The sequence below is a fragment of the Parasteatoda tepidariorum genome, chromosome 10 (genome assembly GCF_043381705.1).
Source record: "Parasteatoda tepidariorum isolate YZ-2023 chromosome 10, CAS_Ptep_4.0, whole genome shotgun sequence".
In the NCBI taxonomy this organism is placed as follows: domain Eukaryota; kingdom Metazoa; phylum Arthropoda; class Arachnida; order Araneae; family Theridiidae; genus Parasteatoda; species Parasteatoda tepidariorum.
The window spans coordinates 14,694,995-14,719,840 of NC_092213.1; the positions used below are offsets into that span (position 1 = coordinate 14,694,995).

The 24,846-nt window shown below is 31.2% G+C and overlaps 2 protein-coding genes across 4 annotated transcripts in view; one reads left to right on the plus strand and one right to left on the minus strand.

The window, feature by feature from the left end:
- On the plus strand, window positions 1-24,482 carry LOC107455158 (cilia- and flagella-associated protein 53-like). 2 transcript variants are annotated; one of them, XM_071186794.1, is made up of 9 exons: window positions 1-130; window positions 2,842-2,932; window positions 4,052-4,305; window positions 11,234-11,410; window positions 12,455-12,758; window positions 14,966-15,199; window positions 16,543-16,759; window positions 19,199-19,341; window positions 23,393-24,482. In XM_071186794.1, exons 2-9 carry the CDS (start codon window positions 2,855-2,857, stop codon window positions 23,651-23,653), a joined length of 1,668 nt encoding a protein of 555 aa, XP_071042895.1. In that variant the 5' UTR covers window positions 1-130; window positions 2,842-2,854; the 3' UTR covers window positions 23,654-24,482. The 2 variants fall into 2 exon arrangements, with proteins under 2 accessions (XP_071042895.1, XP_015928114.2); XM_016072628.3 differs by lacking the exon at window positions 1-130 and adding an exon at window positions 175-451.
- LOC107455159 (uncharacterized) overlaps window positions 20,040-24,846 on the minus strand; it is a 48,719-nt gene continuing 43,912 nt past the window's right edge. The window contains exon 5 of one of the 2 annotated variants that reach the window (XM_071186797.1): window positions 20,040-20,678. In XM_071186797.1, the coding sequence (XP_071042898.1) occupies window positions 20,565-20,678 (114 nt within the window). In that variant the 3' untranslated portion in view covers window positions 20,040-20,564. The remainder of the gene's footprint in view (window positions 20,679-24,846) is intronic. The other variant, XM_071186795.1, reaches the window with a different exon arrangement.

The window sequence follows — 24,846 nt, forward strand, 5'->3', positions numbered from 1 at the left end:
CTGCTCATCACCATGGCAACTACTTCCAAATCATATGTCTAAATCCTTATTTGCTAAAAATACTTATAACAAAAGAAGTTCTTTATACAGTATCCGGAGTTAGTTGGCGGAAAACATCTAAACTTTAAAAGTAAGTTTTAAAATAAAGTTGTTTTGATATATATAATCCCTTGAATTAGAAAATATTGATCATTTGAATTACAATAAATCCTTTCTTTTAAAATTGTCTTAAAACGCTTTTAAGTTTTGCAGTTACGGGAATTTTAAGTATAGGAATAATTAAATTTATTTTTATTCAATTACGTAGATGATAATCGTAATTTTTTTGCATTATTATTAAAATTTTCGATATCGTTTAGTTTTATTTTTTATGAAGAAATAAAATCTGCAATAAATTTGGAAATCTTCAATAAAGTGAAACGCTGTAAATCTTCTGGAATTCTGTAACAAAGTAAGCATGTTTACGAGTAATAGATATATATTTTTGCGCTAGTAGTATACAATATATATAGTAATGTATATAGTAGTATAGCGAGTAATATATATATACTTTATTTAGAAATGCATTGTTTCCAATTTAAGTACAACAGATTTCTTAATCCACCCGTAAGCCGACCCAAAATACGTTTTTGATTCATCGGTTCTGGAATTTTCATATTAAAATTAGTTGGGGGTATTTCCGTATCGTGATCTGCAACGCCAACTAAAATCGCTAAAGCGCCAAGTTGGTTTGAAACAGGAAAAATTAAAAAGAAAAAAAAAAAAAAAACAACTNTTTTTTTTTAGTTTTTTTTTTTTTTTTTTTTTTTAACATTATTAAATCTGTAGTTCTATAATAAGTTTTCATACTAACATTTATTGACTTTATTTTAACAAGAAATTTAAACTACCATTAAAAATTTATAAGTAAAAAAAAAGAAATACATCGATTCATGAATTTCAAGAACAATAGAGTAAAGCATATTTAAATAATTTGCTTGTATATCTGATCCTGGAAGGAAATAAATTAGAAACCTTATTACCGCATAAAAAGATTGCACTATATTCATAGCAATTCATTATTGTTATATTATGAAAGTTTTCTTTTAAGCTAAAATTGTTCTCTCTTGGAATTAAAATTTAAATCCAAAAAGTGAAGTGTTCTAGGTAATATTTTAAAAAAACCTGTTCAAACCCATCCGAATTGCTTATTTTTTCATTTTAATGTGCAGATATGCCTAGCAGTAACAGCTGTAAACTTACATCAGTTACAAAAATAGCATATTATTCGCACCAAAAGCATTATTCCTTGCGACAACAGTGCCTTTGAAAAACAGCCTGAAGAAAATTATAGTTAAGATCAAAATTTTATTCTTTATATTAATAATATATTACGGTGAACAGGAACATCTTCTTTTTCTAAGGTAAATTTAAAGTAGGAAATAATTGAGTTACCAGTCTTAATCTTGTCGGAAAAGAAAAAAAGAAAAAGAGAGAAATGTAATGTTTAATGGATAAAGGTGAGGAGAAATTACATTTTGTGTCTTCTCCCGACGATATTTATTTTATTTCATTTTAAATAAAAATGACGAGATGATCCCAACATTCTATAATAATATTTTCTTCCTTTTTTTCTGTCTTAGTTTATAATAGTCTTCCGTCTTAGTTACATTTAGTTTATAATATTGTTTGATTTTGTTATTTTTTTTTTTTAAATCCGCATTAATTTTGGAGTTATTAAATCTCAAAATTTCGTTTCTATTCTCCTGTGTAATGCATTTACTAATTGTTTTAAAATCATTATTTTTTTTTGCTGCCGCGTTCTTTTTTTATGTTTAGAGATCGAGATACATTTTTTCTTTTATTGGAATTAGTTCTGGAGTTATTAAATTTTAAAGCTAGCTGTTACAGATGTCTTTCGTGTCAAGTTAAAACTACGCGTCCGCACCTGGCTAGCACCAACCACAGTTCTAACGTATAATATCCTAATTGTCAGATCATACATTTGATTCCCCTAGCCGTCAGACTGAGAGGTTTTCGTGTTTTTCCTCTCCATGTTACGCAAATGTTAGTTCCGTCAAAAACTCCTCCCCGAAGGCAAATTTCCCCCAATACTTAATCCAGGAGTTCCCTTGTCTTCCGGATAGAATTCAAAATTAGAAGTCTACGGAGTTGAACATTGGAAGCCGTAAACTTAAAATTGGATAAGCTACTCAACGATGATTATAAAATAAAATAAAATGAGAAAGTTTGGGACCCACAGTGGCTCAGGGGTTAGAGCGTCCTCCTCCCATTGTAGTAATACAGGTTAGAAGCCTTGAGGAGGCTGGTGAACATGAATTCCACTCCCGGCCTACCATAATGGTAGATATCAGTGGTAGACGGATCATGGGTTAGAACCCTCTTGTCGTCGGGTTTACCTAGGGAAGTTTTCGTGCCTTTCCTCTCAAGGAAACGCAATTTCGGGTTATTTCCATTAAGAAGTCCTCCATAGGGTAGTTTGCCCCAATGCTTGATCCAGGAGTTCCCTTGTCTTCTGGTTTGGGTTCAAAATTACAAGGCTACGGAGATAACATTGGTAGTCGGAAATTCAGAATTGGGATGGCTGCTCAACTCCGGTTATAAAATTAAAAAAAGAGAAATTTTGATCAGAACGTTTTAACAAGATAATAAATCTCCAGCCAATTTGATAAAAAATTGATTTCCATAATATTTGTGCGGGTTCCTTTTGTTATGATTTTCGAGTTTAATACAAAATTATTTTTGGGAAGAATTTCTTAACTAAGTTGATACATTTTTCGTATAATGAAAACACATTTACGAACATAATTTAATTTTAGCATAAATTCAACTTTGTTGCAGATCCAAAATTTCAATGCAGCCTCAGGAAAACGTCACGAATTCTGCAGTCATCAAAGCAACTTGTTATTGTCCATGTGCTCAACCCAGCAAGGTAATATAACTTTCCTTTTTATTTACCCTATAATACATATCGTAAAATTGCTCGTGTCATATGCTAGTAATATAATTCGGCCTTTTGCAAACAACCGCAGTCAGAGCCCTGTATGCTCTAATCAGCTTCACAATTTCTATGCTTATTGAAATACTTTTTATGCTTCAGAGTAATTGGAGAGGACAGCAATCATAATCTGATTCATATTTAGGCAGTTTGTAATAAGCTCGGAATTTTGAAGACTAATTGTAAATGGCCTTAGTAAAGATTTTATGGCAAAGAGCAAAAGCGAATTCAGTAATTCTTCGCATATATCTTTATTAGCTCAAAGATTTATAAATAGATTGTTATAATCCTAAAAACATCAGACAGATTAGAAAATACCAAAGAATTTTTTTAATTACTTTGGCTCATTACAAAATACGGATGGCTTTTTTAAATTAGTAACGATGCATCGTACTTGATAGAAATAAATAACTTGAGCTGTTTTTAAATAATATTGTTACTTCTTTTATAAAAATTACAGACCCTGGGAATATTTTTTACACCAAATCAACCAACTTTAGCCATCGAAGTGCATCTGCTCTGTTGTTGTTATTTCCATGTAATGGAATTTTCCTATTTAATGGAAGAATTCTTATTAGATGGCTTTGGTCTATAACTTTTAATAACTGCCGAAACTCAAAGTTTTAAACAATCACACAATGTAATAATACATTTTTATGAAATTTAGAACTTTTCAAACATTAATTAAAGAGTTTTTAAACAAAGTAGGAAGGAAATTTTAGTATATATATATATATATATACACTTAGAATATATATTAAGCTTGAAAAGAGGCTAGTCAAATTTACACCATTCCTGATGTTTAGAGCCTAGCAATGCAAGGATATACAAAAGATACCCACGTGACGAAAAGAGCCAATCATCACGCGTCTGAAATCTTGGTTGAATGAGGTTTTCAATCCTCTTGTGACGTCACGCGCCTGATGTCAGGCCTCGTAATTGGGGAGAAATGTAACTCTTAGCATAAGTAGTATTGATAAACCATGAATAATGTAATACATTGTTGCAAAAACTTCATTGGCTGTAACTTACTTGTTTTTGATCTTATAAAAGACTGCAAGAGCTTCTTCCAGTACCAGCAGACACATGACAGGTGCAGATCGGAGTGGACAGGCCATTCGAGATTATTGGAAGCGACAGGACTTCTTGGATCAAATCACAGACTATGCTCAGCGGCAAGAGAAAGAACTAATTCGCAATCAGTGGGAACATGAAGCTGAAAGGAAAGCTTTTTACAGCAGGGTACAGTGGGAAATGGATAAGATTAAGGGAAAAATGGAAGAGGACTTGGAAAAACGCAGAAAAAGGTAATTTTATGCACAATGAAGAACGTTTTGAACAGTTGATCAATAATATATTGAAAATGAAAGGTAATTATTAAAAATGCTTTTCAAAGTCCTACGATAATCAAATTCGTCTAGATTTCGGTAATATATGACTTGAATAGGGAGCAGCCTGTTTCGCTTTCTTTACAAATATTTGTCTCAAGTTTCGTTATTATTCGATGTTAGGCTAGAGGTTCAATCAACTCTGTTATGCAACAAGACCTACTTAGAAGGGAACAAGCACGTTTTAAAACTGGTATTTGTTTAGATTTTATACAAAGTTGTAGCAAATATTTATGTTTTGGTTGTGAACGTGGTTAATAGTTGACTTCGCCAAAAGTGAAAAGCGGACTGCTTGTCTATTGGCCTCAACTTAAAATATTACTGAAGATTTTAAGAGAAGATTTTTTTTAGTTATTTTCTCTCTGATTTAATGATTTATATATACAAAGTAACTCAAAATCAAATAATATAAATAGGGAAGGAAGACTAGCTTCCATAAACAATGGACATAATGTAAGCCGGTCCTCCAAAGGTTGGAACAGGTCCTGTGTATCAACGAAAAAACTACATATAGGGCCACAGCAGCAGATAATCTTCTTGAAATAAATTTGCAACCATCTCTCCTCGTTAGGCCGCAACACATCCCAGTCTACCTCTTGCAACAATAACCAAACTTATCATGAGTTCATGGATTTCCTTTCCCTTGTGTACTTGCGTATCCAGCCCTACTGATTTCTGGCTCATCTTATAAACTCTTGTGAACCCAGATGATGAACTGATTTGACTTTTGTTTGAGCAATCTGAAATCCTTTTCAAACTCTTTTGAACTAGTAAATTTTCAAATTTTACTAAGTGCAATTTCGTACTGTCTGCATTGAACAATACGTGTTTAACCCTGTCTCTCCACCTGCTCTTTTGAACATCTTTACACAGGGTGAGTTGACTGACAATCTTCAAACCGTACCCCACTCCTGATTCTTTCACCACAGCCCGAACCTTTGCCACTGCCGGACCACTTATTGTTTGAATCTTGGAACTGTTCATATTAAGCAATTAATTACTCTATCCAATCACCTTATGTAAACTTTTTTACCTCAAGCTAGTAATTTTCTTAGGCTAGTACAATTTTCCTACAGGAAATAAGCGGTGCAAGGTTCTCCGTAGCCTTCATATCAGTTCTAGTTATGTATTTAGAGAGCTAGACTTCTCCTATATTGAGAATAAAACTGCATCATAAGATAACAGTATCATATGGTATAGTAAACCATGCCATAGATCAATAAGAATAAAACAGTGTTAATATTATGGAAAAAAAAGCTAGATAATAAACTCGATCTGAATGAGAGAGGGACACTTTTTACGTCTGAAATAGGAACCACCAATTTTTATTGCAGCTTGGACCTCTGTAGAAAGAGTACCTCAATTTGAGCAATAGGTTTTAGCATTTTAGCAGATAATATTTACTTCAACAATGGATAAATAATTATCATTTAAAGGAAAAAAAATCGAAACAAAACACTGAAAATTGCAATAACTTTCAAACAAATAGGAATTTTAGGAAAAAAAATCTTATTAATTTTATAATTCAAAACAGTTTTATCAGCACGTCAAATTTTAACTGGGTGGTTGTATTACAGCTGATACTAGATCGACATACATAGTTTTTTTACTACAAGTTTAACATTTAACTATTCCTGAACTAATAATCGAATGGTTAAGTTTTTTATTCTGTCTAACTCTCTTGTATATTTTTCTACATGCCTTTGTAATATAAAGTTTCTAAATGTGTTGGATTTCGGCCAGCTAAGAGCGCAATGTTAGCACAGAGAAATGAAGAAACATTAGTAAAAGAAGCATTTAAAATTGCAATAATTTTCGAACAAATCAGAATTTCGAAAAAATACTGTGGTTAAGTTTATCAACAAATATGGTCCTTAGCATGCCAAATTTCAACGTTGTAGTTGCATTGCTATCGCCTGTAAAGCGGCCGTATAATATTTTCCCAGATAAATCTAACAGTTAATAATTTTCGAACTATTTATCGAATGTTTTTCATTCTTCCATAGCATTTTTCTACTTACGTTTTTAATGTGAAGTTTCTAAGTCTTGTTAGTCTAAGAATTTTCTATGTTGCTAATCTTTTGAGCAGCAGGGCAAAATGTAACTTTAAGTTGAAGACCTAAGGCATCGACGGCTACTCTAACAATTTATTAAAATAGAGAGATATTATAGTATTCAAAGCAATTTTATAATATTTCCGTATTTTAAACCAATTTCTTTACGTATTGCGTAACGAGCCGTTGTGTCTCAGGGCCTTTCGCCTTCCAATGAGGTGAACCGGGCTCGAATCCTAGCGATGATTGGTTGATACGAATTCCGCCCCCGACTCGCACCGACCACAGTGCCGATGTAAAATATCCTCAGTGGTAGACGGATCATGGGTTACAGTTCCCTTGCCATCAGGCTGACAGTGAGAGGTTTTCGAGGTTTTCCTCTCTATGTAACGCAAATGCGGGTTAGTTCCATCAAAAAGTCCACCACGCAGGCAGATTTCGTCCAATACTTGATCCAGGAGTTCCCTTGTCTTCTGGATTGGGTTCAAAATAACAAGGCTACGGGATTTGAGCATTAAAAATCGTAAACCCAAAAATTGGGTGGGCTGTCCAATGACAATTACAATATATATTGCGTACCAGCCCTGAAAATCACCACTAGCCACTCGCTGCGTGGCGAGTGAACAAAAAAAAAAAAAGAGAAAAAAGTGGTGACTTAAATTCACAACCTGACACTTTTTCTCAACGTAATTTTTTTTTAAAATTGTTAAATGGTTTAAGTACATCAATGTAGAAAGAGACTCTGAAAAACAATTTTCATTAAAATGTCCAATGTCTTCATTCAAAATTTTGATCCTTCAGAATCCATCAAATTTGTGAAGGAAAGATTCATGTGGAAAGGAGAGTTCGTTAACAATTCCCATATTTCAGAGTTGTAATGTATACATTAAATATATTTTGCCTCCCCAAATATTTCAAAAAAATAATTCAACAACATAAATAAGATAAATATATGGCAAAATTTAGATAAACATACTGACTTTAACTTTTTTTTTAAAGTCTTTGCTTATTTCTAACGTGAATTTTTTAAAAAATATAATTTAATCCAAGAAAAATTTTTGTAAAAAGTGGCCATTATACAAAAGGGACCTATATATGTAAATATCGATCACTGACTCATTAGGTTTGAGGAAAAAGCGGCTACTGAGTCATAAGAGTCTACTGGCTACTAACTGAAAATTTAGTAAGAATTTAGTAATTTAGTTTAAATTTTCAGGTCAATTACGTAATATTTATTGTATGCTAAAGTGGAATGTGTAAAATCGAAGAATCGTGCGAAGGAAAAATATAACTTATCCAAAGTGCCATTTAATATGAAATAAGTGCAGTCTTTCTTTTCGGAATTAGCGATTTAGATTTTAGGAACTTTAATCTAAAGCAAATTACTACGTCCGTTTTCTGCTCGGTGAAATGGTCAGTGATTATTGTTAATTTATTTCTTTTTGTATGGAAATTGAGGTCACCAGAAACAAAAGGTGCGATTATAATGAAATAAGATTTTTCAGTGATCTGGAATTTGATTACAATTGATAGTTTTTGAATGAATTATTTTAGTTTTTTAGGTATGGTTTAAAGATTATAGAGAAGCTGTTTTTCGCTGCACCTGAAAGAATAATTATTTGAAATTAGGACAGTCCTCAATAAAGTGTTGCACGATTTTTAAGACTTAAATAAAAATTATTTTTTTCTTTTGATAAAAATGTAAAACATTTATCAAAATTTTTTTTAACTGATAAAAAATGTGTAATGTTTCTCAAGGGAACGCAAGTCTTTTAAAGTGAAAGTTTTATGATTATTTTTATATTTAAATTGATATGGAAAGTTTTGAGTGCAATCATAAATTGTTTGGCTTGATTTTCAAATATAATCCAATTTAAAAGAAATTCTATTGAGAGCTCCTGCGAAATTGTATGAAAATATGTGAAAGTGAAAAAAAATATAAAAATGTTTCTTCGAATTTGAAATATCTGCAAATTATCTTCAATTTTTATCAACATTTTGAAACAAAATACATATATGCAGAATACATATCTATATACAAAATAAACCTACAGCAGAAATGTTTTAGTGAAATTATAAATGCTTCGCAAAATACATATCTACATACAGAATACATACCAATAACAGAATACATATCTGCATAAGGAAATTTCTTAGAGAAATTATAAATTGTTTGGCTTATTTTTGAATTATAATACAATTTAAAAGAATTTCTATTGATAATTCTTGCGAAATTGTATGATTATATGCAGTAGTGACAAAAAATATAAACATTTTTTCTTTGGAACTCAAATGTCAACAGATTATCTTAAAATTTTATCACTATTCTAAAACAGAATGCATACTACAAAATACACATATAGAGAATACATATCTACCATATTTACATACGGAATACATACCTACAACAGAATACATATCTGCATAAGGAAATTTCTTAGAGAAATTATAAATTGTTTGGCTTATTTTTAAATTATAATACAATTTAAAAGAATTTCTATTGATAATTCTTGCGAAATCGTATGATTATATGCAGTAGTGACAAAAAAATATAAACATTTTTCTTTGGAACTCAAATGTCAACAGATTATCTTAAAATTTTATCACTATTCTAAAGCAGAATACATACTACAAAATACACAAATAGAGAATACATATCTACCATATTTACATACGGAATACATACCTACAACAGAATACATATCTGCATACAGAAATTTTTCAGTGAAATTCTAAATTGTTTGGCTTAATTTTGGATTAAAATCCAATTAAAAAAATTTCTATTGATAATTCTTGTAAAATTTTATAAAAATATGCGAAAGTAACAAAAAATAGAAAATTTTTTCCACGTATCTCAAACGTCAATAGCTTACCTTCAAATTTTATCTACCTGTATAAACAGGATTATAAGTGGAAACGTTTTGTTTTTATTAACTGTGGAGAAAAATAAGATGTTCCACTTTTTTGATGCATTTTTTTTTCGAGAAATAACGCATCAAAAAAGCGGAATGAAAGTTAGGTGAATTCGTTACACTGAAGCCACTACAAAAATTTTTAAATGACACTTTCAGCTATATAATCCTTATAATAATGAAAAATAAGGGGCAAAAAAAAAAATAAAATAGAAAAAAAAAGTCTTTAATAAGAATGGATGAGTTACCTGACTTAAACTTTTTGGAGCTGTCTCTGGCACTGACGTTTGCAAACAGCCAAAAAAGCCAAAAGAGTGTAGATATTTCATCCTTCTCTTTTTGTTATAAGCAGACGAGTTTGTTTTGATTTTAAATATTTTGAAAACAAATTTTTTAATACAAAATATTAACCAACACTACAGATTGTCTTTTTTATTATAACTTTTTCGTTAAAATAAATATTCACTTGAAATATACATTCAGAGACTGATTGGCGCATTTTAAACAGAACGATCAAACCAGATGTAGTAAAAATGCTTCCGAAGATTCTTAAAATCATGAATGGTATTTTATTCTTCTTTAAGATTTAATCTTTTTTTGTTTTAATTTTTTTCTGACAGATTTATTTAAAATACTGTTAATAAAATCAATATTAAAAAAAGAATAATGACGTCGTTGATGAAACTATGAACAGGATCTTTCGAATAGTCAACTGTTTAACTATTGTTGACTTTATAGAAGTTGAAGGAATCTTTTGGAGCCTGTAATCGTAGGGAAATCGTGGCATTTGTTAATTCAGAAGCTAATCAGGTTCGACTCACACGCTTACGTCGCTTACAGGTATCCATTAGAATCTGAATTAAATCAAGTGGCTATGCATAATCGCTTTACAACTTTTTGAATTGCGAGTACAACTGGTTGCTGCGGGAGTGCGTTGCTTTTTTTTAATTTTTTTTTACACACTTTATTATGGGATTCCTATTCTATCCATAGTGTTACAACATTATTGTGTAAAAGCTCGATATAACGAGTAGGGCATGGAAGTTCGTTATTACGACCAATTTCCATGTCCCTTTCAATGCTAATATTAAAGATGCAAAATTGCATGTTTATAACTAGTTAAAAATTGCTAGCTTTTCATTAATGCGACAAATTATTTCCAGGGAAATGAATTTCTATGCTGATTCAATAAGCAAGATTACACGAAAAAAAAGGGCTAAATGTAAAACACATTTATATCTGATATGGGCATAAAAATTTGAAAAATTTGCAACATTCCATCTTATTTCTTTTTTACCTATTTAACCTTTTATGTTCATGAAACAAATATGTGTGGGCAACCACCAGGCAAGTTATCTTCCTCTTTTGAAGAGAAAAGATTTCTGCTACGTTTATGGATTCTGCTGTACACAAGGATGTTCCTTTTATTGATTCATATCTAACATGCCTCCTTGTTTTCTTCTTTCTTGATAACTTACTATTGAAATGTTGTAAATGTATTGCTTGTTGTACAATGACTTGAGGTCGCTCCCTTAATGGCATTTATAGAACAATCCTCACCCATGGACACGACACCACCGATAACAAAGGGGACGAGGTAATTGTATCAATTTCATATTTTTTAAACATTAATTGTGTGTGTTTGTGTAACAAGCACTCTAATTCTGGTTATTTCTCTTTTTTTGACAACTCGTTATTATATTCTTCATTCGATGTTATCAGTTAAGTCAAAAGCTACTACATACTATTACACTCGAACTGATATTTTTGTATTAAATATGCATGCTTGCTTATAACGACAAGTTCGTTAAAACGATAATTACATCGGTTATTGTAATTCGTCGCTATAATGGGCTTTTACCGTAGTTTGTTCCATTTCAGGCTTTCAGATCTCTTAAAAGAAGAAGAGGCCGAGTATCTAATAGAAGAAAGTACTTCATTCCATGAAGATCCAGGGGAGAAACAACAGAGAATGCTGGACAGGTACTGTGAGTTAAAAACGCAAAAAGAGAGGAAGAGACAACAAATTGTACTTGAAAAGAAGGAACAGCAGTTTAAGTAAGTAACTTTATAGGGCGTCCCAAAACATGTCTTTAAACAATAATTTTATTACATTACTTTTTGTAATTTTCTATATATAGTAATTAAAATATATTTGATTCACTTCAGTTTTCGTAATAGCATACTCTTTTTAGCAATAACTTAACTCGCGAAAAACCAGAAAGTGGTCAAGAAATTTTTTTTCAAATAATTATAACTGTCTAATTTTTCAATAGATAAATCAGCACAATACACATCCTCGCATCTTTGGTCACCCGATATCAAGATTACATATCCATAACCATAAGCGTGCAGCCCAAGGCCTTCAATTCAAAGATTTCTATCTATGGGGAGTTGATTTGTGTCTTATTATATTTCCCCGAAACTTTCAATTCTGCAAATCTTTTCATGTCGTACCTGAGATTAAAAACCGAGATTTTATTACTCATTGGCAAAATGGGCGTTGTTTTGGGGTTTGATGGCGTGCGCATCTTATTTGGACGTCATCACACTTTTTCACTGTGTTCAAGAGTAATAGTAAACAGTGCGCATGCGTCGTCATTGCATGCCTTGCTATGGCGACCGCTGCCGTTTGACAATTTTTTTTAGGAATTCTTTTATTCACTTTTAATTTCATTATGCATTAAGTTGGTGAGTTTATTTTTGAGATATGGGGCCAGAGAGATCCCATCAATACTTCTTGAGTTGTGAATAAAAAGAGAATTTAATCATTTGAACGGTATTTTTGTTTTTATTGTTTTAATTAAGAATCAGAAATTCTAACCTACAGTTCAAACTGGATCGTCTGCAATACTAATTCAGGTGAATATCACAAATAATAAGGGTCAAAAAAAAAATTCAACAACAACCATTTTTCCAAAGTATAACCTGCGATCGCCTTTCGGCGATCATAATTATTTATTTATTTTATTTTATTTCAATTAATACATATTTTCAATATTTATAGAGTATTAGTTTCAATAATATGGCAGTTTTTTACTGCTGCCAAAAATGAATAAGTATTTTTTCTTCAGTATTTTTTTAAAATTTGTTTCTTGACAGACTAAACTGCGACGAATTGCGGACTGAGCTGAGCAAGAAAATGCAACGGCAAGCAGTTGAGGATGGCAAGAGAATAATCCGGGAAAGACAAGCCGAGTCGGAACAAAAGATTCGAGAAGAGGAACTCTACGAGCAACTATTGAGGATGGATTGCGAGGCAAAGAGGCAGAAAGAAGAAAAAGAAGAAGAAGAAAGAAAAAAGACAGACATCGCATATAGCAGATACATTGAAGATCAGAGGGAAGCTATGAAATCAAAAAAATTGAGGAGATTGAGAGAAAAAGAGGAAGAGGCTGAAATTATGGTATGCACTCAATATACCGTATGCTCAATCTATCCCCAAAACGGTAGACGATTTGAAAACTCTAATAAAGAAAAATTAGACGTGATGGATCAAAGTTTAAAGGCACTGGCGCGGATACTTAGTAGTAACTGTAGTGAATTTAAAAAAAATTCTAGTTGAGAATATAATTATTAAATCGCAAAAAAGTTGCTTTTTTGTAAAGAGAAATCGATTGTAGATTTGAAATCAGCTACGCTAAGATATCTAAGTTCCGTTCAAATCTCTCATGCAACGGGAAAAAAAATTTTCTAAGTGCTATTTATTTTTAATTAAATCGAAAGGATTTTCAACTTCAAGAAAAAAAAGAATATTAATTATCTTTCAAATGGTGGGAAGAATATCCTTTAATTCCATTTTAAGTTGAAATGAAACGCAAAATAAGATTTTATTTCGATTTAAAGTGATAATGAAGTTTAGAATGCTTTCCCTCCTAATTTTGAGACGAATATGCATTAAATTTAAAAGATAAACCGCAGGGTATTGGGAATATGTGTATATTTTTGATAAGCTTATTTGAGCCAAGAACTTGAAAAAGAAATTAGATTTTGACACATTAAATAAATATACTTTTCAGTTGTTTAAATACTTCAACTTATTTTAAATGCTCTTGCCTAAAAATGTTGAAAAAAAGTATGGTACCATTATTAAATGGTTCAGCCACAGAAAGTATTTAAATGGAAACAGGTATTAAAAAAAAATGCGCAACGGACGCAAGAATGCAAAGCAATCTACGTGCAGCTTTGGAAGTTAAATTTCTAAGATCAGAGACAGAGGATTGTTCCATTTCTTTTGGCAGGTGGAGAAAGAAAGTTGTTTTTTAAGGTTAAAGTCCATTCTGAATTGTCCGATCTTCTCTACACTAATGCTTTTTAAAGCTATAAGGCCATTGCCCGGTGTTTACTACACTGATGTTTTGAAAGTGAAAGGCATGATCAGGTACAATCTGCACTGATGTTTTTTTTTTTAAGTGAAAGGCCCTTGCCGGTATTCTCTATACTGATTTTTTAATGGTCATTGTCCGGTATTCTATACACTGACTGTTTTTTAAAGGCCACTGTCCGATATTCTCTACACTGACTGCTTCTTAAAGGCCACAGGCCGGTGTTCTCTACACAGATGTTTTTTAAAGACAAAATACCATTGCCCGGCATTCCCTATAATGCCAACTCGAAGCGTTGAAATGTTTTTAATTGAATTTGTTATTTATAAAAGTTTTATATAGTTTTCTATTTTCAAATTCTGGTATCGAAAATAAATTATTTCTGCTGAATGTTTTTCAGTGAAAATGTAGGCATGTTTTTCTCTCCCTTCAGAAGATTAGGAACAATCTCCTACAATAAGGAGGAACTCGTTGTTTTATAATCATGCTCAGTGATGGAAATACAAAGGAGAATTACTATAGCCAATAATTATTTTTATGGAATTCGAAAATACATAAAATCTAATGTAATTCATAGAAAAACAAAAGTTTTATTATATAAATCTCTTTTAAGATCAATTTTAACACATGCTTGAGAAACCTGTACAGATGAGGTTATGTTAGGTACCTTTTAGAGAAAGGTATTGAGAAGTATTTTTGGAGGAATTAAAAAAAAAATGGCGTGTGGTTTGGAAGAACAAATCTAAAGCTTTATCACTCATATAATGAACATGGCATTATTAACTTTATTAAATGACAAAGAATAAAATGAGCCGGCCACTTTATTAGAATGGATGAAGACAGTACCGCAAAAAGAGTTTTCAATGCCAGACCAGTTGGCACACGGAAAAGAGGCAGGCCGAATTTGAGATGGATAGATGGCCCAGAGAAAGACCTTTTGGTCTTAAAAACTAAAAACTGGAAAACACTATCCGGAAAACGGTTAGCCTAGAGAAAACTTCTCGAGAAGGCCAAGGATGATTGATGATGATGAATCATGCTCATTGAACCCTGTTTATACAAATTAAGACAATATAAGAAACTAGGTAATCAAATTGGTTTTGATTTTTTTCATCTCGCCCTTCTCATTAGTGAGTCGAATGATTTTAACACCGTTCTTGTGTCTTCGTTTTTTAAACATTGATTAGATATTACTACTGTGTATACTTTTTTTTATACCTCATTTTTGATTAGGAGTTTTGGAAATACGCTTTAATTGTAGCGTAATATTTTGTTTTTAACGTTTCAGGCTGAACAAAAGAGACTCATGGAATTGGAAGAATTGTGTGAAAGAGAGAAAAATAAAAGGAAACAAGAAGAAATGAGGAGGAACTTAGACAGCTGTTTGAGGGAGAAGTTAAAGAAGAAATCAAAAGAAGTGCAAGACGATCTGCTTCAAGATCTCTTCTTCATCATGGATGAATCATGGATGGATGTACAAATCATGGATGACAAAGACGAAAAAGAAAGAAATGCAAAGAAAGTAAGAGTGCACGATCAGTTAGACTGTTTCTTAGTATTGTTTCCATGTATAAATTTTAGTTATCAGATTTTCAACGAGGCACTCAGATTTTCAATTAACACGCATACTTTTAATTAAAAAACAAATTTACTACTGCTTTAATTATTTACCTTCAAATATCTGCTCTTCTTGAAAAAGAAAGAAAAAAAAACATAAAAAATTAAATTTTCAATTCAGTATTATTGAAAAAAAGAAAGAGAGAGAAGGTTAACATTTACGGGGAGGGACGATAGGTTAGAAAAAGTTAGGATCACTGGTCTACAGTTTGTCTACGGTAAGAACGCCCTCCGCTTCAAAGTCTGTGGCCGTCTGCTGCTATGGAAACAAGAATAGCACATTTTAGGGAGGGTAGCCTTCTCTTACTCTAGGGCTGATACAATAGATCGAAGAAAAAGATTTCTTTTCTCACGCCGACCCAAGACAAAACCTGTCCTAAAAAATGACCCCACACCCCTACTTGAAATAGTTACACCTCGTTACCATAGTCACGACTACGGGTTCAGATGAATGGCTAGGGGAGTTCTCACTTTAGAAAAACTATACATGGTAATAGTTTTTTTTTCCCGTCAAAAACGCTCTCCTCCATTAATGTGATTTATTATTATGTTGTCCGAAGACATTCTTTTGTTAAATAAATATTCAATTTAACTGAATATTTATTTATTATCAGAATGTTTTTAGAACAATACTGGTTATTTTTAAATAAATATTCAGTGTTTGCAAAATATAAAGATCCATTAGTTTCAAATTTTTTGTAAATAAAATTTCCTAAAGTAAACCGGGAGTCCCTAAAATGACCGATATTTTGAAAGAAAAGGAGATAGAAATACACGTGTTGCCTCATTCTGTTTGGAAAACCAGTTTAATATTATTCAATTTCAAAATTAGTTCCGAAATGTATCAAAAGATGGCACTGCTGACTTGAAAAATTATAACACTATGACGTCTGCTGTATGTCAAACTGTTCTAATTGAAATTTTTGCACAGGCGGTAAAGAATTTTGTCCTCATACTGCACCACATTGTTGCTACAAATGATGGTTATTATGAAAACAGTTTTCAATAGTTAGTATCTGTTAGCAACACCATCTGGTGACGAATAATTTTAAAACTTGATAAAAAGAAGTACGACGGTTTCCTTTGCTGAATGAAGCCAACGTCCATTTCCTTCATGTTCTATTTTTTTTCTATATTTGACACATTTTTGGTGAAAGACTGTCAACAAGTTTATATAAATCTGTGCAGAATTTAATACAGATCAACGTTTTGATACGGATTAACGCTTTTTTCTCCCTTCTCTTTCAGCGAGCTTTGATGAAAGAACAGCAGGAGTATTTGAAGTATTTGAAAGATCAAATGAAGAAGGAAGATGATTTCGAGAAAGAGATTGATAAGCTCTACCAAGATGAATTAGACGAAATCTGGAAAAAGAGGCAGAATGAGTGGGATGAAGAAAAGCAGAAACGAAGACAGCTGGAGCAAGACGTCATGAACGGCATAAAAGAACAAATTCAATCAAACAGTAAGTTTTTTTTAAAAAAACGTTTAATCTGTTTACTGTATCAAATACTATGTGTAATGTTTAATTTTGTCCTTAATAATAGGTTTTCCTTGGTAAAGATTAGGATATTTTTTCTTTTAATCTCTTAAGAGGCTTTTTCAGAAAGTAAACATACTATACCAATGGAAGCAAAGGAAAAGTTTACGAGAGTTTAATGGCAACACGGACTGTAACCTCGGATGTGTCATTTATTCCTTGAGGTCATACGTAATTTTTAGGGTAAATCTTGTTTGAGCAGCAAGTTTTTATAATGTCTGCAAGAGTCCCGTCAGATGTAAAGTACATTCCGTTCTTCATGCAAAAGGGTATGTTTGCAAAAGGTCGTGGAAAAGGTTTCAAAAAGGCATAAAATTTAAAATAAACGCAGGGACTTGCTGACAAGCTGAGTTTGTTTGTTGCATTACAATGCTCTCCTCACACAAAAGCTTCATTAGGAAAATTTTAAATCATCCGCCGTACAGTCCGGATCTTGCACTCATCGACTTTCCCTTATTCTTTTACCTGAAAAAACATCTTGTAGAGTAAAACTTTTACGACGATGATGAAATCATATATGAATTATGATTCCGAAAACATACGGCAAAGTTCTATGACGGAGGAATACAAAAGCTTGTACCCAGACATAAAATATGCTTTGACAATGACAGCAACTATGTCAAAAAATAAGACATGTACTAGTAAGTAATTTCGTAATGTACATTTAACCAGTTAAAATTTTTTCAAGTGAGTATGCAGCGTTGTATCTTTACTGTTCGAAAACGCCCAGTAGATACAAGCTAGGAGTCGTGAATTAATATTTAACTGTTTAAAATTCTGTGCCATTTGTACTTAAAACCGACTTCATTAATTTTTAAATATCGATGGTCAGCTATTTTTCCACCTATGGGTTTAGCTGCCATCTGTTGATTATTTTCGAAAGTAGAAAAAAATGAAGGGCTTTGTTTACACAAATGTGGGTAACAAGATAGGTCCGTGTAAGTTCAAGAAGGTAGGGAAGAAGGGGGGTATTTTCTCTTGTGCTTTAAGCGTTTGTTCATTCCTTGTCGATTCGATTTTCATGTCTTGTCGATTTTCATGCTCTGTTGCAAGTTAAGAAAAAACCATTATCCCGATGGAGAGAGTCTCTTTGCATCTAAGTACATGCCAAATGGATTAATGGATGAAACGACGTTGCACATACTTTTTTTTTGTTGCTTATTTTCTTACATTGTGCGAAATGTGGAAAGTAAAACTTATTGAATGATTAATTAACAAGTATTAAGAGTTAATAAAAATGATATCTAAAAGTCGTAACAAGTATATACGTCCTTCGGTTTGCATTAAAAGAAAATGATGAAAGAATAATAAATTCTGTGCCTTGCAGACGATTTTCTTTTATAGCGAAACAAAAGTAAAAATTCTCTATCTCGCATTTGATTCGTTCAGGGTATATGATGTGCAATTTTTAGTGGACCAATCAAATCCAATGCTTTTGCAACGCTATATTGTTGTTTCTTTTTCAAGAACGAATGCTCTCCATATTTATCGAAATATGTCGCCAATTCTAGGACTCTAGTCAGATTACGGAACTATAACCTTTTTTTTTCCTTCAATATTTCTATGATATATATCGTAAAAGATAGCATGAATCAAATTTCTGTCTGACGTGTTTAATTTTTAAGAGCTTTTATATTGCTTTGAAGGCATATTAAAATCTTAGCATATTTGTATAATTTGATAGCGAAATAAAACGGAATTATATGCAGTCGTGGTTGATTAATTAAATCCTATACCGTAATGGTATTTTCTTAACTTGGAATGGAGTTGAGTTATAAACACATAATTTATAAATTCGGTTTATAAGCACAGAAGCTTAAGTTGAAGACCAGCTGCAGTACACAAAATCCAGTTACAATATGCAAAATTGTAAACCTTCCTTTCTAAACCCACCTTGCTATCTAAAAGTGATCCTAAAAATCGAATTTCTTTTTATAAATCAATATTAATCCCAAAAATACTTTAACATAGCATTACTAGAAAAAAAATGACCTAATAAAGGAAGCTAGGAAAATAAAAAGGCTACCAAAATATGACGAATCATTATTGAGATAAGCAGATATTGACATCAAAATTGAAGGAATTATAATATTGTTATTGATTAGGCTGTGGATAAAAGAATATTACTTTAATAAAAGCGAAACCTTACTCTTCGAGATTTTAGTTTTATCAGCTGAATAATTGCGTCAAAATATGTTCACAAGTTTATTAAATAGTACACCTATATATATGTATTTTTTCACATTGAAATATCATATATTTAATTCTGTTTGTCCAATTTTTCCCCATTTGAAATAAATGAATAAATCCAATCTTTTCAAACAGTCTTATCCCCAGAAACTATTTCATTTTTTTTATTTACAGTTGAAAAAAGTAAACAAGTTTTTCATTTGAACGAATCATACGCTCAGTTGGTTATGAAAGAAGTTGAAGAAGATAAAAAGAGAAATGCCGAGAAACTGAAATTAATTAGAGAACGAAATGAAAGACATCAAAATGAGCTCCTAGTAAGTTTATTTCGTAAGAACAGTTCTCTTTTTTAGTTCTTTTTCTTCGCATGAATTCGAGAATAACAAACTGTTGTTTGAGACAAAAATTGAGGGAGAAGGATTAAATTAAAGAATTTAAACAGAAATATCGAATAATTTTTATTAGACAAATATAAGTTTTTTTTTGTCGAGTTATTTTTTACCTCCCATGTGTGACTGATGATGTTTTTGTTGTAATCCAATAACAATTGCATTTTTCTTTTTTACTGGAGCCAAAGATTTAAGGGAATTTAAAGAATTCGTTTTACAACTTAAAGTTCCTAAGATTTTAGAAAGAGTTTTGTTTATATTTTATAGTTATTATTAATAATTCTACTTCAGTAGTTCAGATTTGAGTTAATGTTTTTTAGTCTTTTAATGCACGTTGAAAACTTTATATGACAAAAGGAAGATTAAGCTGTCGTTGTAGAATATATTAGTATGCTAATTTTGCTTTGTGTTTAAAACTGATGGTAAAACGAATGCTTTTTGTATTAAGCCTCAAATTAGCGACTTAAGGTGGTAAATGGATTATTAAACAATTCAAAAATAGTCAGGTTTTTTTAAATCTCTAAAGAAAAATATTAAAATTTCCATATTTTAATTGAGTGATGTAGGAAAATTAAGTGGTGAAAAAGAAAATTTGGTTTGTTTTATGAAATAATGGAATATTATTGAAGAGTAATAATCAAGCTTTATTAATTGCGCATAAGCAATAAGTACACAAAACATTAAACTTGGTTTTTCGAAGCTATGTCGCCAAGGAAATTAAAAATCTCACAGTTTACACATGTGGCAAAATGATGATTTTAAACTATCTGTATAAACTTGTCATGAAAAATTACCTGGGCTTTAGAACAGATGGATAACTTAAATATTTCAAAAGTTATTAAAAAAAATTTTAAAAAATCGCCAATTTGGCGACATTTTCCACATAGCTGAAAATTATCAAAATCACTGCCTTATTCTCATTCTTTGCAAATTTTTATAAACCCAGATAGTATAGCATCGGAATAAACTTTTAAATATTAATAAATTAGGACACAATCGCTTCTCATTTCCACTAAACTGTGGCTTTTCTTCATATTGACGTTTTGCGCCACTTTCAGAAAAAGCTCAAGAAGTGCTAGCCTCAGATTGGCGAAACTTGTCCTAACAGTCTTGAGTAACTTTTGTCAACTCACTGCATTTATGAAAAAAGCTTAGTCTTTGCAACAAAGCATCATTTCATATGATGGCGAGGCCTTCGAGAAACAACTTTCATGCAAGGCAACAACACAAAGAAGGCAAGAAAAGAACACAGGAAACAAAAAAGACTAAAAGAAAAAACAAAACGAAAAAATTAATAAAAAATGAAAAAAATAAATAAAAAATTAAGAATCTTAAAAAAATAATAAAATAAGTTTTAAAAATTAAATGCATGGAAGATTCTGTTTTCAAGTTTTCCAATCCCGCGTTTATGCAAAGAAAGCGATTTTCTATGGTCTTTTTTGCTGACTATTTGTCACCATACGCACTTACTTGTACGCATTTCTTCCAACCCAAAAATGCTCAAATCGAGTCACTTACTTCTATCATCCATTCCTAGTGCACTTTAGCATCCAAATAGAGTCTCGGTGCTGCCATCTAGTGTGGCAGAAACTAGACGTCCAAATTAACATGACCAACGGTATCTCACCCATTGTGGTGGTCCTGAAAGAGTGGATACCACCTCTGGTGAACGCACTAGGTCTGCTCATTGGCAAGACCGATTGTGCAGCTCATTGGAAATAAAAAAAATAAAAAAACTTCTATCATCCATTGAGATCTTCGGAATCTAATAGCTTTATCATAAATGAATGTTATAGAATATAATGACTAAAATTAGAACTTTTCCTGAAAAATCTCATTTTTTTTAAAAAAAAATGTCGATTACATGCTTCATCCATTTTCAAAAGTAATTTTTTTTAAATTCTCATTTTTTTTTAATTAAATTTTTTAATTGTTTTATTCACTATTCTTTTTTGTGTCCTGTATTCTTCTTTTTATCTTTATGACGTTATGTTTACCTCCTCGGAATAAATTTCTTTGCCGAAGCTCGATTGTGAACGAGAAACCTTTTAAGGGCTCTCCGTAAATGAAGTCAGACTTTTTTTCAGGTATTTTTACCTTTCTTTGCCACAAAAGATCACACTTTTACCATACTTCGACCTCTTTTCTTATAAATGTCATGATGCACGACGTAAATAACACTTGTAATATAGAAAGAAAGTACGGTGTTTTGGACTGCATTTCAAATGTTATTTTTTACTTTATGAGTTTTAATGGCATATGTGAACATGGAAACAATTATAAATGCACATAATTTGCATGGAATAGGGAACACTAGGAACAATAAAGTGTAATTTTTAATCTATCATTTTCATATTTTGACAGAAAATTAGTAGCATTGATAGAAGTGTGCACACAATGTTTTAGAAATAAAGTAATAATTAGTTTTAAAGTTACATAGCTAAAAGTATTCGTTTTTAAATGTTGATTAAAAATTCAAAAAGCTCCTTGAGTACGAATTTTAAATTTTCTAATAAAATATTTACACAAATACGTTGTTTATAAGTATTTAAATAAATTTAAGTGATTATGGTAACCATGTAAAAATAAAACGTACCTGGTTATTAAATGTTTATTTTGTTATAAATTTTTTTCTTCAAAAAACAAGCTTCAATTATGTTTGATTAATTATTAAAAAAATGAATTAAAAAATTGAATTAATCAAATGTATTTAAAGTTAAACAAGACAGAATTTTTTTTATAAAATAAAAACTGGTGCGCAAGGAACTTCTTCGAGTTGTGAGAACATTAAAAAAATTCCTTTACGAGAATAAGCAACTTTGTCGATGAGAATATTGATGTATGGGCCTTTACAAATTCACAATCTTATAACTCGGTAAGAAAAACTGCGATTTAAGCACTTTTTGTTGCACATTACTTAATAAAGTGTGATTTTTTTCAATATCTCAAAAACCAAATAATGGATTTTTTTAAAGGATTTTTCTCATTCTGAACGTCTAATATCCCCCCCCCCCACAAGGTATACATCTGTATCATTTTTTTTTAAATGTGCGGTTTCACCCTTCTTGTTATCCTCTACCTTGTCACCATGAAAATTACACCCCTGTCACACGATATTATTTGTAGACGACCCCAAAAGTAATTTTATTTAAGAAAATTTGAAAAAAATATGCATATGCCGTACGTTAGTTAAAAAATTCGGATCTTTATAAACAGTCACTATAATTTCACTTGCTAGGCTAATTAAAAAAGTCTTCGGTAATTTCCGCCCAGTCTAACATATTATTTCAGGCTTATAAAAATCAGCCTATATGCCTTTAGGCTGATTCAAACATTTGCTTTATCAGCTTGACAGTACAGCTAATAGGTAGTTAAACAGTTTTATGATTAGTTAACTAGGTAGTTCTATAAATAGGTAAGCAATGATAATTAGGTAGTTAAATAGTTATGTTTTCGAATTAACCTAAATTTATTTGGGTTCATTACAAACGGCCGAAAGTAAACCAGGATAAATTTTTAATTGCGTGTATCTGGTCTCACTACATTTACAGAGTTGCCAACTGCTCCGGACACGCCAAAATAATTAAAAAAATGGTAAATAACTACAAAGTAAATTTTGCAAATATTTGACAATGTTTGCTTGCTTTTTAAAAGATATAGCATGACAAAAAAGTACTTAAAAGTGGTGAATTATATAAGCCTACGAATTATTTAAAAATAGTGGTGGATAAAAATCTGCTAAATTGAACTTATTAAACCAAGAATCACAATTGCTAAACTACCACTTTAAAATATATATTTGCAGTCCGGAGCAAGTTGGCATCTATGCATTTAACCTAAAAGTGTTAGACTGATTAAAAAGTATAGGAAATTTATCTAATAAACCTGGCCTATTGTGAAACAAGGACAACGATTGCGAAGAGTCCAATTTTTCCAATTGACCAAACAAGTGTCTTTTTTTATGTATTTTTTCTTTCAGAATCAAATCCGAGAAAAACAAGAACGATTAAAAGAAGAGAAGAGGTTGATTGATATGGAATTGGAAGTGGCTCGTTGCGAAAGAGAAGATGAAGAGACCAAGATTCAAAAATTGCTTTCAGACATGAAGATAGATCATGAACATCCATATCGAATGAGCAGGAAAGGGCACAATGATGCAAATAACTGTTGTAGTGTCTGTAATAATCGCAATGACTGTAATTGTTTCAGTGCATGTAATTGTTGCAGTGTCTGTAAATAAGATGATAAAAAATCTCTAATAAGTGAACTGATTAATATAATCTAAAATTTTAAATTAGTAACTTATCATCTGTCCTAAAAATAACCGATTATGGGAGAAGCCAACCAAGGATAAACGGCAGAAATGGAAGTGTCCGGTTTTCTGCATCACGCTTTGGAAACCAGCTATTTATTTCTATCAAAATATAAAATTAATTGCAAAGTTCGTCTTCAGATGGTGCCACTAAGTGACAAATACTGAAAGAGATTTGAAACTAATCACCGTTTGCAGTAACAGCGTGATGGTGTTGCCTGAAAACAAAATCAACAAAAAGTCCGTGAAATTATCTTAGTTGGCTTGATCTGACAAGCAACAAAAACATTGTTTTTTTCTCAATATGCAGCACCATCTATTAACGAACTTTGTAACTGATTTTAAAATTTAGAATAAAATTAACTTATTTCCTCAGCAAATTTACATTTCAAACAAACTAACATTTTTCATAAATTTATTTTTAAGAACGTCTAATTTCATTTTTATTACCCTCAGTAGTTTACAGGGTTCACACGGTGTTTAAAAAAGTTAAAAAATGCAGTGCCTTTTTCATTGTTGCAATTTTACTGTTAATAGCTTTAACTTTTAAATTAATATATCAAAGCTGAAAATTTGCATCAATTTTCATGCACTTGGAGTTATTATATAGTGGTGATAACGAATGTTCTAATATAATTACATTTTGATACCACTTTTAAATTCTTTAACACACAGTAAGAACTTTGAATTTGGAAATATTAGTTATTTAACAATATGATCAAAGTTTTGAAAAAAACCAATAAAAAAAACATAAAAAGACGAAGAGCGAGATTTAACAGTACGGTTTGCTGCGTTCTGCTAAAGAAACTAGATGTTTGTTTTTGCAGGATACAAAGTAGACAAAACATGGGACTGCTTTTTTCAAAAAAATAATAAAACAATATTTTTACAAGTTAATATTTCAACAAGTTAAGTTTAACTGATCCTGTGAGGAGTAAATAATTAGACCTCTAAGCAGAATGCAGCAAACTATCTCCCCCAGGTTTTTTTCTTTAAATTCGATATCAAAATATATTTTGGTACATTAACATTTTTCTCGTGAACGCCATGGTCATTCTCTGGTTATTACATGTTTAGCTCCTTGTGACGTTGCGGTTAGTGAGAAAGGAGGCACATCTTGT